Here is a 13,511-nt window from a genome sequence, read left to right on the forward strand (position 1 = left end):
GCCACATAGCGGGGCAAGGGACACCCCCAGTGGGTGAAGCTGCTGTCATCCCCAGTCCCGTGCTCAGCTTGCTCCCTTGGGCTGTTCTCTGCCCCCATCTCTGCTTTGCACTCCGACCCCTGTCCCCAGTCCCAGCCCTACCCCTGGCTCACCGGCAAAGACGAGGAAGAAGATGACGGTGAGCTGATAGACAGCGTGGCCCAAGATGTTCTTCATCATAGTACGTGAGATCAGAGGCTTATTTCGGCCATAGGGGCGACGCTTTAACAGAGACTCTGTAGGAGGCTCCGTGGCCAGGGCCAATGAGGCAAAAGTGTCCATGATGAGGTTAACCCACAACATCTGCACGGCTTTCAGTGGGGAATCCTGGTGGGGAGAAGCACCAGTCCTTTTAGCTTTCCTTGGAAACCAGCCCCTACCTCACTCATCAGCCTCAGCTTTGCCCCTGCAACGGCCTAGCTCCCGCTATCCACCTAGACTTTGGATCTGCCCATTTATTAGCTGAGTGCCCTTGAGAAAGTTACTTAACCTCTTTGAGCCTTGGGTTCCTCGCCTGTAAAATGGGGAGAATACCCACTTTGCAAGGTTGTTTTTGAAGACCACAGAAGTACTCATCACAGTGGCTAACGTGCATGTGCTAAATTAGCAGTAGATAACTTCTCATTCCCCCGCATGGGCCGATGGAGACCTAGGAGAGCTAACTCCTGCCCCAACCCCCCTGGGGAAACTCTTGTCCTTAATCCTCAGTAGCCAGGACCCCACTCCCCACGTTCCCTAGCCCCCGCCTCATCCCTCTCCTCCCAGCCCCCCCTGCACTCCCTTCACCTGAGTGATACAGGCTCCAGTGAAGGCCACGATCACGGCTACCACGTTGACAGTGAGTTGGAACTGCAGAAACTTAGAGATGCTGTCATAGACGTTTCGCCCCCACATCACTGCCTTCACAATGCTGGTGAAGTTGTCATCTGTTAGGATGATATCTGATGCCTCCTTTGCTACGTCTGTGCCTGCAATACCCTGAGTAAGAGAGGGAAGGAGAGCAGTGAGGACGTGGATAAAGCAGAGTTTATCTACGTTCTGAACCCAGACTGCATTTCCAGACCTCCAAGAAGCTTCCGAACCGGCCAAAAACACTAGAGGGCGCACTCCCCACGCTAATGCCAATGACAGAGCCACTGTATTTTGAGTTCTCCTCTCCTCCAGAGAAAATGTGTCGCTGTCAGTCCACAGAAAGCAGGGCTAGGGCCTGATGCCACCATCTTACTCCTGAACCCAAACTGGAAATGACAGTTATCTATGATATTCCTTTCTCCCTTCTTTGCTACTCCCCCACCTTGGAAATGAAGGAAAGGATAGGGAACCCATGTCCTATTCTCCCTCCAAATCCCTACACTTTCTTTCTTTCTTAATCTTTTTCTTAACCTTCCTTCCTTCCTTCCTTCCTTCCTTCCTTCCTTCCTTCCTTCCTTCCTTCCTTCCTTTCTCCTTCCTTCCTTCCCTCTTTCTTTTTCCTTCCTTCCTCCCTTCCTTCCTTCCTTCCTCCTTCCTTCCTTCCCTCTTTCTTTTTCCTTCCTTCCTCCCTCCCTCCCTCCCTCCCTCCCTCCCTTTCTTCCTTCCTTCCTTCCTTCCTTCCATCTCTCTCTCTCTTTCTCTTTCAAGATTTTATTTTGAAGTAATCTCTACACCCAATGTAGGGCTCGAACTCACAACCCCAAGATCAAGAGTCACACACTCCACCGACTGAGCCAGCCAGGAGCCTCTAAATTCTTTTTTTGCCCCTAAATTCTTATATTTCTTTTGCCATGGCCAGTGTCTCACTTAAGTCCTTGTCTCCCCCACACCTCTAAGTCACCTTACACTTTTTTCTGGCAGGAGTAGTCTGGCAGTGAAGTTCAGATGTCCTATGCTTGTTCAAATTCCTGTTCCTGGGGAACCACTAAAGGTTTCTCAGTAGACAATGGTTGAAAGCTGTGCTTACAGAAACAGTAAAATTTCTAGACTGGTAGTCAGAGCCCTCAAGAGGTGAACTCAGATTCATTTTCCAGTCTGCTCCTATATAATCTTTCTGCTCAAAACCCACTGGTTTATTCACAATTCCCTGAATCTCTCCTTCACTTCTAGAGTCTAGACTTCTACTTACACCATTTCCCTAAACCTGAAACATCCTCCTTCCTCATCTGTTTAAACCTTGTCTATCTTTACTGGTCTATGGGACGCAAAACCATCCCTAAGAACCCCAGCCCCTACTTCTATTCCATGTCTCACAAAGCCTATAACCACAGAGGAGCTTATTCATTGATTTGGCTTGCAGTAGTATATGATTTGTTCTCTTTACCTGGTAGTAATATTTTCCTATCCAGATTGCAATGAACAAATATGTTATAGATTATACAATTCAGTTTCCCCATCAAAAAGTTCTCTAACACATCCACACAATGTGTTACATACACTGGAAAAAGAAAGGAGGGGAAAAAAAAGAAAGGAGGACTATATATACTTTCTACTACAGAATGTGAAAAAAAAGAGTGTATGGTATGTGTGTAGATAAGTATACATGGCAGTATAGATAAGTATCACATATCTAAGAGGATAGGATACAAATACATCATACGTTTGATTATATTTTAAAGAGGCAAACAGAAGGATACACCAAAAACAAAAGAAATGTTACTTAGGGTTAAGAGGGGAGGCAATAGGGTGGAGGTGATAGGGATAGAAGCTGGATTTCTAGGAATAGACTTTGTTTTGTATATTTGACTTTAGAACTATGTAACACTTTATATGAGTATAAATCAAAAGTAAGTTTAAAAAGCGATGTCTAGGGGCACCTGGGTGGCTTAGTCAGTTAAGTGTCTGACTCTTGATCTCAGCGCAGGTCTTGATCTCATGGTCATGAGTTCGAGCCCCACATTGGGGCCTAGTGTGGAGCCTACTTAAAAAAAAGAAGCAATCTCTAAAATGGAAAGCAACATAGTATAAACAAACTGGTATAACCAGTGGGTAGCACAATCACACAAAGGAAAGATATTCCAAATGGCTTTTAAAAAAAACCATAGTACCTTGATGGTAGAACCCAGCAGAGTATACCTATAGGATAAAAAGAACTACAAGAGAAATCTTGAACTGTTTTTTGTAGAGTAATTGTATTATTATTGCTATTTTGAGACTGTTACTTATATTTTAGGGTAAAACCAGTAAGGATTATGTTAATGCCATTAGGAATCAAAATTTTCAGCTTAAGAGATATAAACATAAAATTAGGGAAGTTAAATAAAAGTAGTAAGTTAGAGTTCTATAATTCTAAATTTGAATTAAAAATACCAGTATGGACTCATGAAGTATTTTATCTTTAAAACAAAGAAATGCAAAAACAAAAAAGAGACATAAAAGATATATTTCCTAGCTTTGACCAAAACCATTGAAAAGATCTAGAAACAATGATTTACTTGGCAGTAAGGAACACCCCGACATTCAGATTGTGGTCTCTAAGTACCATTTCTTACTAAAAAGCAGGACTCTTTGAGAAAGGGATGATTCCAGATCTAGGATGAGAAATATATATGATGATTCTGGAATATCTTATCATGCCAGAAGCCAAGTAAGGTATTAAGGACAACTGGGGTTGTATCTAAAGGACCCAGCAGTACTCATGAGGCTACTGACAAGTCAATGTGAACGTCAAAATAATAACAAAGGCAATGGATTGAAACACATCAAATATACTTAAATCTGTGAGTTCATAATGATATTAAAAAAATAAACAATGAACTGTTTTTACTGGAGTAACTTAGTAGAGTTAATTTAAAAAATATAATTCATGGGTGCCTGGCTGGCTCACTCAGTAGAATGTGCAACTCTTGATCTTGGGGTTATGAGTTCAAGCCCCATGTTGGACATGGAGCCTACTTAAAAAATAAAATTTAAAAACATATATATGTATAATTCATTGGTCATCTTTGGAGTATCCTAAAAAGTCAACTCATTTTGAAAACTAGTAAATAAAGAAAAAGGATCGGGCATTTAGCTGCCTTTCATATAGGAACCTGAACCTCAACCTCAGAGTAACCAAATAATCCTTGAGCACAAGTTTCTTTCTATAGAAGTCTTCAATTTAATAAATAGAGAAAATCTGGACGTTATTTTGCAGCCCCTAATGAAAGATGGGATCTAGAATCTGATTATATATGACAAGAATACAATCAACAAAATCCATGCTATGCATTGTTCTATGTATTCAACCAGCCTGGTTCCTTCAAAATTAAATAGCTAGGAAAAAAGATGGAGGGGATTGGGCAGGAGAGCTAACATAGTGTGCTGTTATCCCTAGAAAGGGCTATTTGTGAGGTTGGCCCTGAGTTGGCATCTGGGACCTTGGCTCTTAGAATGCTCCCAGTCAACAATTAACTGAAAATTAATTAGTGGTTCATTGTGCCTAGACTGTGCCTGAATAATATGTTTTCTCTTGAACACCTGCTTTCCTTCTAGGAATCTGGAATCTCTCTTTAAAAAAAAAAAAAAAAAGATTTAATTATTTATTTGACAGAGAGAGAGTGAGAGCATGTGTGAATGGGGGGAGGGGCAGAGGGAGAGAGAATCTCAAGCAGATTCCCTGCCGAGTGTGGAGCTCAATGCAGAGCTCGATCTCACGATCCTGAGATCATGACCCAAGCCAAAGCCAAGAGTTGGATGCTCAACCGACTGAGCCACCCAGGCACCCCCTAGGAGTCTGGAATCTTAGCACGTATTAGGCAAAAAGTGACTATATGACCAACCCCAATAAAAACTTTGGGCACTGGATCTCTGATGGGCTTCCCCAGGTAGAAACATCACACGTGTGTTGCCGGGGGAAGAGTGTGCTGTGAGCCCTCATTGAGGGAGAGAGCAGAAAGCCCGCATGTGGATTCCTCCAGACTTCTCCCTTACCGTACCCATGCAATAAATCTTAGTCATGAGTACAACTCTATGCTGAGTCTCATGAGTCCATCCAGTGAATCCACAAATGTAAAGGCTGGCCTTGGGGACCCCTGACACAAGGATCCTATAGGACCAGTGGTTCGCAACCTTTAGTGTGTGACAGAAATGTCAAGGGCTTGTGAAAGCCCAGATTGCTGGGCCCCCACGCTGAGCTGTCAGATCCAGAAGAGCTGGGGTGGGCCTGGGAATCTGCATTTCTATAGGTTTCCAGGCCCAGCTGGGAGGAGGAGCACGCTTCAAAAACTCCTGCTATAGATTAAGAGCTCTAAGAGATACAGCAAGCAATTGCAGTGTATGGATCTTATTTAGATCTGATTTGGACGAAGAAAGAGAATTTATAAAGCACTTGGGGCAATGGGGGGATGGACTAGATGACTGGTGGTATGATTCTTCTAGATGTACGTCCTCGATGCACACTTATCAGAGGCGTATACTAACATTCTTTCAAATGAAATGATGTGATGTCCTTTATTTGCTTCAGAACAGTTCAGCTGGAGATGGGAGAAGTGGGGGAGGGGGGGGACATTCAGTGAAACAAGTTGGGCCAGGTATTGATAATTAATGCTGGGTGACAGGTACATGGGGATTCATTAAACTATTCCCTCTACTTCCGTATCTTCTTGAAACTTCCTAGAAACGATGTTTTTGTTGTTGTTGTTGTTGTTGTTAAAGGGAGCACCGTAAAGACAGATTACTTCTTGAAACTCCTTCCACTGCTTAAAAATCACCAATAGTTCAATACACACGGGAGGCTTACAATCACAAGCCACTTGGGTGTGAGGACGTCCTTGGCCATCTGGGGGCTTCCTCATTTGCTGCAACATCAGAATCAACAAGCGTGGCTGTTAGGAAACGCCAAACATCTCTGGGACCGACCCAGATGCTACTGAATCAAGATATCCACTTGCGGAACCTTGTAATACGTGATTTTAAATGAACTTTCCAAGTGATTCTGATGCTCCTGGTCTCACAAGTGAAAAGCAGAGGGATGGACAGTGCTGACCATGGCATACATGCTTCCTAGGAACCTGAATGTTCTATGCTCTGCCTAGAACATCACCACGTTCATGGTAATGAGGCGTCATGATTTCCCTGCCTGGGTCATCTAGTCTTCACACCTGATGGGTCTCCCATTACACAGACTTTTACCAGCCAGGTCAGCAGGCAAGATGGTGTCAGAGAAAAGAGCACAGGGAGGGGGTGAAGGTACTGGAAGCGGCAGGCTGCAAGAGGCCCGTCCTGGCTTCCGGGTGGAGAAGGCAGCTTGCAGGCAGGGACAGCGTGCCGAGCTGCTTACCATGGCAAAACCAACGTCTGCTTTCTTCAGAGCAGGCCCATCATTTGTGCCATCACCAGTGACAGCCACCACCTGTCGCTGCTCCCCAACAGTGCTGTCGATGATGCCTGGAAAAACAGTACAAGCCGGTGAGTCCACATGCACCACCTCAAGCCGGGTGGAAGCCCTCTGCTCCCCACCGAGGCCCTTTGTGGCTCTTCTTCCCTGGTCCCTGCTACCACCTGCCTTCCTTTTCTTTTCTTTTTTTGTGGGTGACAAGCTCACTTTATAGCATGTTGAAAGTGTAACCCCCCCTTCTGAGCGCCGACAGATCTGTCAGCTCCTGAGGAGCTGCCACTGGTCTGCCTTGTTCTGTTCAGCTGTCTGAAGGTCAGAGGCAGGGCTGGAGGAGCGCCTCGTCCAGGCTTCACCCTGGCAGCAGGCAAGAAACACAGGCTATTTATACATCGAAGTCCAGCTACTAGCTGAAAACAACCACAAGAAGGGGTAAGACCGGGCGCCTGGGTGGCTCAGTCGGTTAAGTGACTGCCTTCGGCTCAGGGCATGATCCTGGAGTCCCAGGATCGAGTCCCGCATCGGGCTCCCTGCTCGGCAGGGAGTCTGCTTCTCCCTCTGACCCTCCTCCCTCTCATGCTCTCTGTCTCTCGTTCTCTCTCTCGCAAATAAATTAAAAAAAAATTAAAAAAAAAAAAGAAGGGGTAAGACCAGGCCCCACGGGGCTGAGATTGGTGGATTGGGCACCTGGCGGACGGTGCTCTCCTGCCCCCTGGTGGTGGTGGGGGGAGCAGGGTCTCAGCCTCCCGCGCCAGCAGGCACAGCACCTTGAAGGGGGAGAAGCCAAGGGTCCAGTAACAGGCAGCCCGAAGCTGCAGGCATGATACAATCGGAGGCCTGGAGGGGATCCAGAGGGATCCATGCTCTGAGCAACTCCTACCACCTTACAGATGAGAAAACTGAAACCCAGAGAGGGGAAAGGCCTTGCAGGGTCCCACAGCCAGCGGGTGAAGCCCAGCCATCATTCCATCCCATCTCGGCCAACGAGGCTGTGTGCTACGTGAGCGGGAGCAGGAAGCAAACGACTGGAGGGAAGAGTAAAAGTGGAAAATTACACTTGCCAGGAGGCTGGCTGCTTCTGGCCAAGGAGAGGACAGGAGATCAGGGTGTCAGAGCGGGACACCAGCAGGTACACACATGCACATGTGCATACATCTACACACACACACATGGAACCTGGATGCCCTTTCTCTGGAGTCCAGGCTGGTGCCATGGAAGTGTGTGCGTGTGTGAGTGAGAGTGTGTGGACCACCTCCCTTTCTACTTTGTTCTTTCCTTTCTTCCCGATGCTGGAGGCTCTACAGGATCACCCAAAGGCTGTCAATTGTTTCCTGGTGGCGCTCGGAGCTCTGAGTCTGTCCTCGTCAGGTAGCCTAGCGGGGGCCTGGAGGTGGCCAGTATGTGCTGGAGAAAGCGCCGGGTGATTTGAAGACAGAGACCTGGGGGTTGAACTGGACCACTTCCGCTCACCAGCGGGGCAATCTGGGTGAGTTCTTTGTCTTCTCAGCCTCAAACTTCCTCATTGGCAAAATGGGAACAATTTAACCTGCTCTGACTAGTACACAGAAATATTGGCAAACAAGATACGATGTTTAAAGACAACTTTATTACAGGTCTTCTTTGTAGATGTTTGCTAAATTGTCTGCCCCCTCCCCGCCCCACCATGAGCTAGACAGCTCTCCTGGGACCTTCCTATTCAAGACAAGAGAGTTGCTTTGGCCAGTGGTTGTTGTTTTCTGTCTTGTTGCCCAGCCTGCCATCATCTGCCCCAGGCACCCGGTCAGGAGCCGAGCTCACCTTTTACCAATGTGTGCTTGTCCGTGGGGGATGATCGCGCCAGGACTCGAAGCTTTGGCCAGATCTTGTCCAGTTTCTCTTGCTCTACCTGCCAACACCAGACCACACTGGGTCAGTCAAGCTCAGAACAGCCATCCGGGCGAAGTTTACATCTCCCTGCGCTCTGAGATTCTGGGAGAGCTGGCCTGCCACAGCCCGTGGTGGGTGTTACCACGGCCTCCAGGGGAGACGGAACAGCCAGCTCCGTCCCCAGGGGCAGATTTATTGATGGTGACCGTTCAGGCCCTGCATTTCTTCACTTCCCTCCCAGTTCCCTACTGGGGAGCCAATGCCCTATTTCTTGGACCCTTGACAGGAGGTGGGCCAGGGCCCACTGTTGGCTAAGGTGCTTCTGAGGTCTCCAGTTTGGTTTCTGTGCAGACCAGGAAGCTCTGGTCTGCTCCACACCCAGACCACATCCTCTTGCAGATCCGTGCCACCCATCACTAGTCACAGGGTGGTGACACAGGAGGGTGAGGTGGAGGGGAATCAGTACGAAAGCATCCCATGACTGAACGCAATCAGGAAGATGTAAGAAGTCAGTGACACTGTCTCAAAAGACAGCTTATGACAGAGGATAAAGAGAAGAAAGAAAACTCCCAGTTTTCCCACCTGAGCAGTCCCGGTAGAAGGTTCGCTCTGAATAGATTTTAGTTTAAAAACCACGCACCTGCAGTCCAACTCCTCACAGCTCCCCCTACTTGCTATATGGGATGCTGCCCAATTCATGAAACCATTTAATAAAGCCAATTAGATCTTCAAGACAAACAAACAAACAAACAAGAACACCAAAACCCAGCCACTCTCTCCCGTGTCCCAGATGCGTGTCCCAGATGTGAGAGCCGCCCCCCCCTCCCCCCCAACCAGGTGCCAAATGAGGCCTTGGGTCTTCCCAGCCGGGACCCACCTCTCCCTTCTCGTTGCGGATAAGTCGGTTGAATTCTTTGCCTTCCAAGCACAAGAAGTCATCCCCAGGTGTCATAATACCACATTTGGTGGCGATGGCCCGGGCTGTGTTGATGTTGTCACCTGTCACCATTCTGACAGTAATCCCAGCTCGCTTGCATTTGGCAATAGCTTCGGGTACCTGTGGAGAGTAAGGAGGAGGTGGGGGCGGTGAGGCCTGCTGAGCTGCCCCTGTCCGGGGTCCCTTCACTAGGGACAGGAGAGAGGCACTCTAGGAGCGGCACCATGGGGACAGGCCACGTCTAGTCATTGTTTATTGTTTGGTGCCCCCTCACTTCTGTCCCACCCATACTACTACCCTTGAATTTGCCTTCCTGTACCATGAGTTGAAGAGGAAATCTGCCTCAGGAGCCAGGAGTGAAAGCTTCCTCTCCCTACAGTCTAGACTCCTTAGCAGGGCATATATATATATACACACACACATATATACACACACACACACACCACTTTGGGATTTGGCCACTGTCTTTCTTTCTAGGAGAAGTTTTTACCATTCTCCACCTCCCTGGCCCGTACTCCAACCGGTCAATTCTTTATAGTTTCCCATGCCCTTGGGCCTTGACCAACTCATAGTCCATCTGTCTGAACTTCTTATAAGCAGAGACTTTTTCAATGCCTTAGTGTTTGGAATACTGTTCAGCTGTTCTGCGGGCGCTTGGCAAGAATGTACTGATTGAAAGAAGGTGGCTGGAGGCAAAGCTGGTGTTCTGGTTAACTCTGCCTCCTGACTGTTCTTAGGCACCAGATCATAAGCTCGATAAAACCTATGCCTCTCACCCCTCCGACAGCAATAACCGTCAGAATGCCAGCTTCTACCAGCTCAGCACTCTACAGCAGTTTTGTAAAGCAGGAGGCACAGAAACATCTATCCCTGTAAGTAACTTGCCTGGGGTCACAGCTAGAGATGGCACGAGTCCCCCCAGTTCCCGTGACTCTGGGCTGGCTTCCCATTACGTCGCGCTTGCCTTGCTCGTGGGCCAGAGGCTGTTGGAAGGCTTCCCTTCATATTTTCTTACCCTTTGGCCAAAGCCAAAGCCTCACCTCCGGGCGCACGGGGTCCTCAATGCCCACCACTGCGATACACGTGAGTTCAGTGAGGATTTCGCTCTCATTGTCCCACGTGGGCTCTCCGTCGTTGAAATCCCGGTAAGCTATGCAGAGGGTTCGGAGGCCCTCGGAGGCCATGGGCTCGATGACAGTGCGGACCATCTCGTCTCGGTCCTTATTCTTGAATGGCATCACTTCCCCTTTCTTGTCCAGGATTCGGTTACACCTGGGGAGGCACACAATCAGGAGGCGGCACCCCCTTCCCACCCAATATGTCTCTACACTCATTTGAAGACATTCTGGCGCCTCCGCATTACTCCTACAGACAACTGTCCCAAGGCCAGAAATCTATCCATTGTCCTGCTGAGTCCCTTTTGGCTGGAGTGAGGTGGTCTGGAGGTGGATAAGGTCTAGGTAAGCGGAGGATGTGACTCTCCCCTGTCGTCTGGTCCTATTCATCTACTCCTCTGTGAATGTGACACCAAGGGTCATTTGTGGATGGATCACCTGCTCTTCTGACCTTCTCAAAGGTGGAGAGACACTTTTACTTCCGGTACTAGCATAGTACTAGAATGGTACTTGGTGCATAGGGCCTGCTCCACAGGTATGCGCTGATTGAAAGACGGTGGCTAGAGCCAAACAGAGACGCCGGTTAATTCAGCTACTGGCCCTGGACCTACACAGGTCCGCTTCAATGACCCGTGAACAGTCTAGCCACTTGATGAAGTTATGCAACTTCCTGTAATCAGAACTGAGCATGAGAAGGAAAAGGGGACATACAGCTAGCATCTCTGGTACTTGCTATGTGCCCGGCATTTTAGGTACAGGTATACTTCGTTTCATTGCACTCTGCTTTACTGCACTTCGCAGATACTGTTTTTGTTTTCTTTTTTTTTTGCACATTGAAGGTTTGTGGCCACCCTGCATCGAGCAAGTCTGTTGGCACCAATTTTCTTTTTTTAAAGATTTTATTTATTTATTCATGAGAGACAGAGAGAGAGAGAGAGAGAGAGGCAGAGGGAGAAGCAGGCTCCCAAGAAGCAGGGAGCCCGATGCGGGACTCGATCCCAGGACTCCAGGATCATGACCTGAGCCGAAGGCAGTCGCTTAACCATCTGAGCCACCCAGGTGCCCGGCACCAATTTTCTAACAGCATTTGCTCACTTCATGTCTCTGTGCCACTTTTGGGTAAGTTTTGCAATATTTTAAACTTTTTCATCATTATTTTATTGGTTACGGGGACCTGTGATCAGTGATCTCTGATGCTACCATTGTAATGGTTTGGGGACATCAACAGCCACGTGCATTTAGGTGGCAAACTTAATTGATAATGTCGCGTGTGTTCTGACTTCTCCACTGCCCGGCTCTTTCCCCTTCTCTCTTCCTCTCCCCGGGCCTCCCTCTCTCCTGAGAGACAACACTATTGAAATTAGGCCATGGATACCCCTACAGTGGCCTCTAAGTGCTCAAGTCAACGGAAGAGTCGCATGCGTCTCACTTTATTTTTTATTTTTATTTTTTTAAAGATTTTATTTATTTATTTGAGACAGAGAGAATGAGAGAGAGAGAGTACATGAGAGGGAGGAGGGTCAGAGGGAGAAGCAGACTCCCTGCCGAGCAGGGAGCCCGATGCGGGACTCGATCCCGGGACTCCAGGATCATGACCTGAGCCGAAGGCAGTCGCTTAACCAACTGAGCCACCCAGGCGCCCGCGTCTCACTTTAAATCAAAAGCTAGAAATGATTGGCACCAAGAAATGCTTGGTGAGGAAGGCAAGTCAAAAGCTGAGAGAGGCTGAAAGCTAGGCCTTTTGTGCCCAACAGACAAGCCGTGAACGCAAAGGAAAAGTTCTCGAAGGAAATGAAAAACGCTGCTCCCATGAAACCAAAACAGCCTTATTGCTGATCTGGAGCAAGTTTGAGAGGTTTGGATAGAAGATGAAACCAGCCACAACATTCCCTTCAGGCCAAAGCCTAATCCAGAGCCAGGCCCTAACTCTCCACAATTCTATGAGGGCTGGGAGAGGTGAAGAAGCTGCAGAAGAAGTCTGAAGCAGCAGAGGTTGGAGGTTGGGTCATGAGGCTTAAGGAAAGAAGCCATCTCTAGGACACAAAAGTGCAAGCTGAAGCAGCAAGTGCTGATGCAGAAGCTACAGCAAGTGATCCAGAAGGTCTAGCGAAGATCATTCATGAAGGTGGCTACACTAAACAACAGATTGTCAATGTAGATAAAACAGCATCATACTGGAAGATGGCATCTAGGACTCTCACATCTAAAGAGGAGTCAGTGCCTGGCTTCAAAGTCCCACAGGACAGGCTGACTTGCTTGTTAGGGGCTCACGTAGCCGGTGACTTTAAATTGAAGCCAGTGCTCATTTACTATTCTGAAAATCCCAGGGCCCTTTAGAATGATGCTGAATCCACTCTGTCTGTGCTCTATAAATGGAACAACAAAGCTTGGATGCCAGCACATCTGTTTATAACATGGTTTATGGAATATTTTTAAACCCACCGTTGAGAGCTACTACTCAGAAAAAGATTCTTTTCAAAATAGGACCACTCACTGACAATGCACCTGGTCACCCAGGAGCTCTGATGGAGATGCCCAACGAGATCAATGTTGTTTTCATGCCTGCTAACACGACATCCATTCTGCAGTCCGTGCACTAAGGAGTAATTTCAACTTTCAAGACTTATTATTTAAGAAACACATTTTGTAAGGCTATAGCTGCCAGAGATGGAGATTCCTCTGATGGATCTGGGCAAAGTAAATTGAAAACCTTCTGGAAAGGATTCACCAGCCTAAATGCCATAAAGAACGTTCGTGATTTAGGCCAAAATATCAACACTAACAGCAGTTTGGAAGAAGTTGATTCCAACACTCATGGATGACTTTGACCCTCACGGTTCAAGAGTTCAGGGGAGACAGTGCAGATGTGGGGGAAACAGCGAGAGAACTAGAATTAGCAGCGGAGCCTGAAGATGGGACTGAATGGCTGCAATCTCATGATCAAACTTGAACAGATGAGGTGTTGCTTCTTGCAGATGAGCAAAGAAAATGGTTTCTTGAGATGGAATCTACTCTTGATGAAGATGCTGTGGAGACCGTTGAAATGACAAGAGAGGATTTAGAATCGTGCATAAACTTAGTTGATAAAGCAGCAGCAAGGTTGGAGGGGAAATGACTCCAATTTTGAAAGAAGTTTTACTGCGGATAAAATGCTATCAAACAGCATCTCATGCTACAGAGAAATCGTTCACAGACAGAGTCAATCAATGCCGCACGTGTCATTGTCTTATTTTAAGAACCTGCCACAGCCGCCTGGTCCTTCAGCACC

The 13,511-nt window shown here is 47.5% G+C and overlaps 1 protein-coding gene across 5 annotated transcripts in view; it reads right to left on the reverse strand.

The window, feature by feature from the left end:
• ATP2B4 (ATPase plasma membrane Ca2+ transporting 4) overlaps positions 1-13,511 on the reverse strand; it is a 90,198-nt gene that overhangs the window by 16,444 nt on the left and 60,243 nt on the right. For all 5 annotated transcript variants that reach the window (XM_045870524.3, XM_045870519.3, XM_045870521.3 and 2 more), the window contains exons 12-17: positions 10,169-10,400; positions 9,069-9,248; positions 8,123-8,210; positions 6,272-6,378; positions 826-1,017; positions 153-366 (exon numbers count right to left, since the gene is read on the reverse strand). In XM_045870524.3, coding sequence (XP_045726480.1) covers positions 153-366; positions 826-1,017; positions 6,272-6,378; positions 8,123-8,210; positions 9,069-9,248; positions 10,169-10,400 — 1,013 coding nt within the window. The remainder of the gene's footprint in view (positions 1-152; positions 367-825; positions 1,018-6,271; positions 6,379-8,122; positions 8,211-9,068; positions 9,249-10,168; positions 10,401-13,511) is intronic.

This window comes from Mirounga angustirostris, unplaced genomic scaffold, assembly GCF_029215605.1.
Source record: "Mirounga angustirostris isolate CCGP_5_RB_7025 unplaced genomic scaffold, mMirAng1.0.hap1 SCAF_6, whole genome shotgun sequence".
NCBI lineage: Eukaryota > Metazoa > Chordata > Mammalia > Carnivora > Phocidae > Mirounga > Mirounga angustirostris.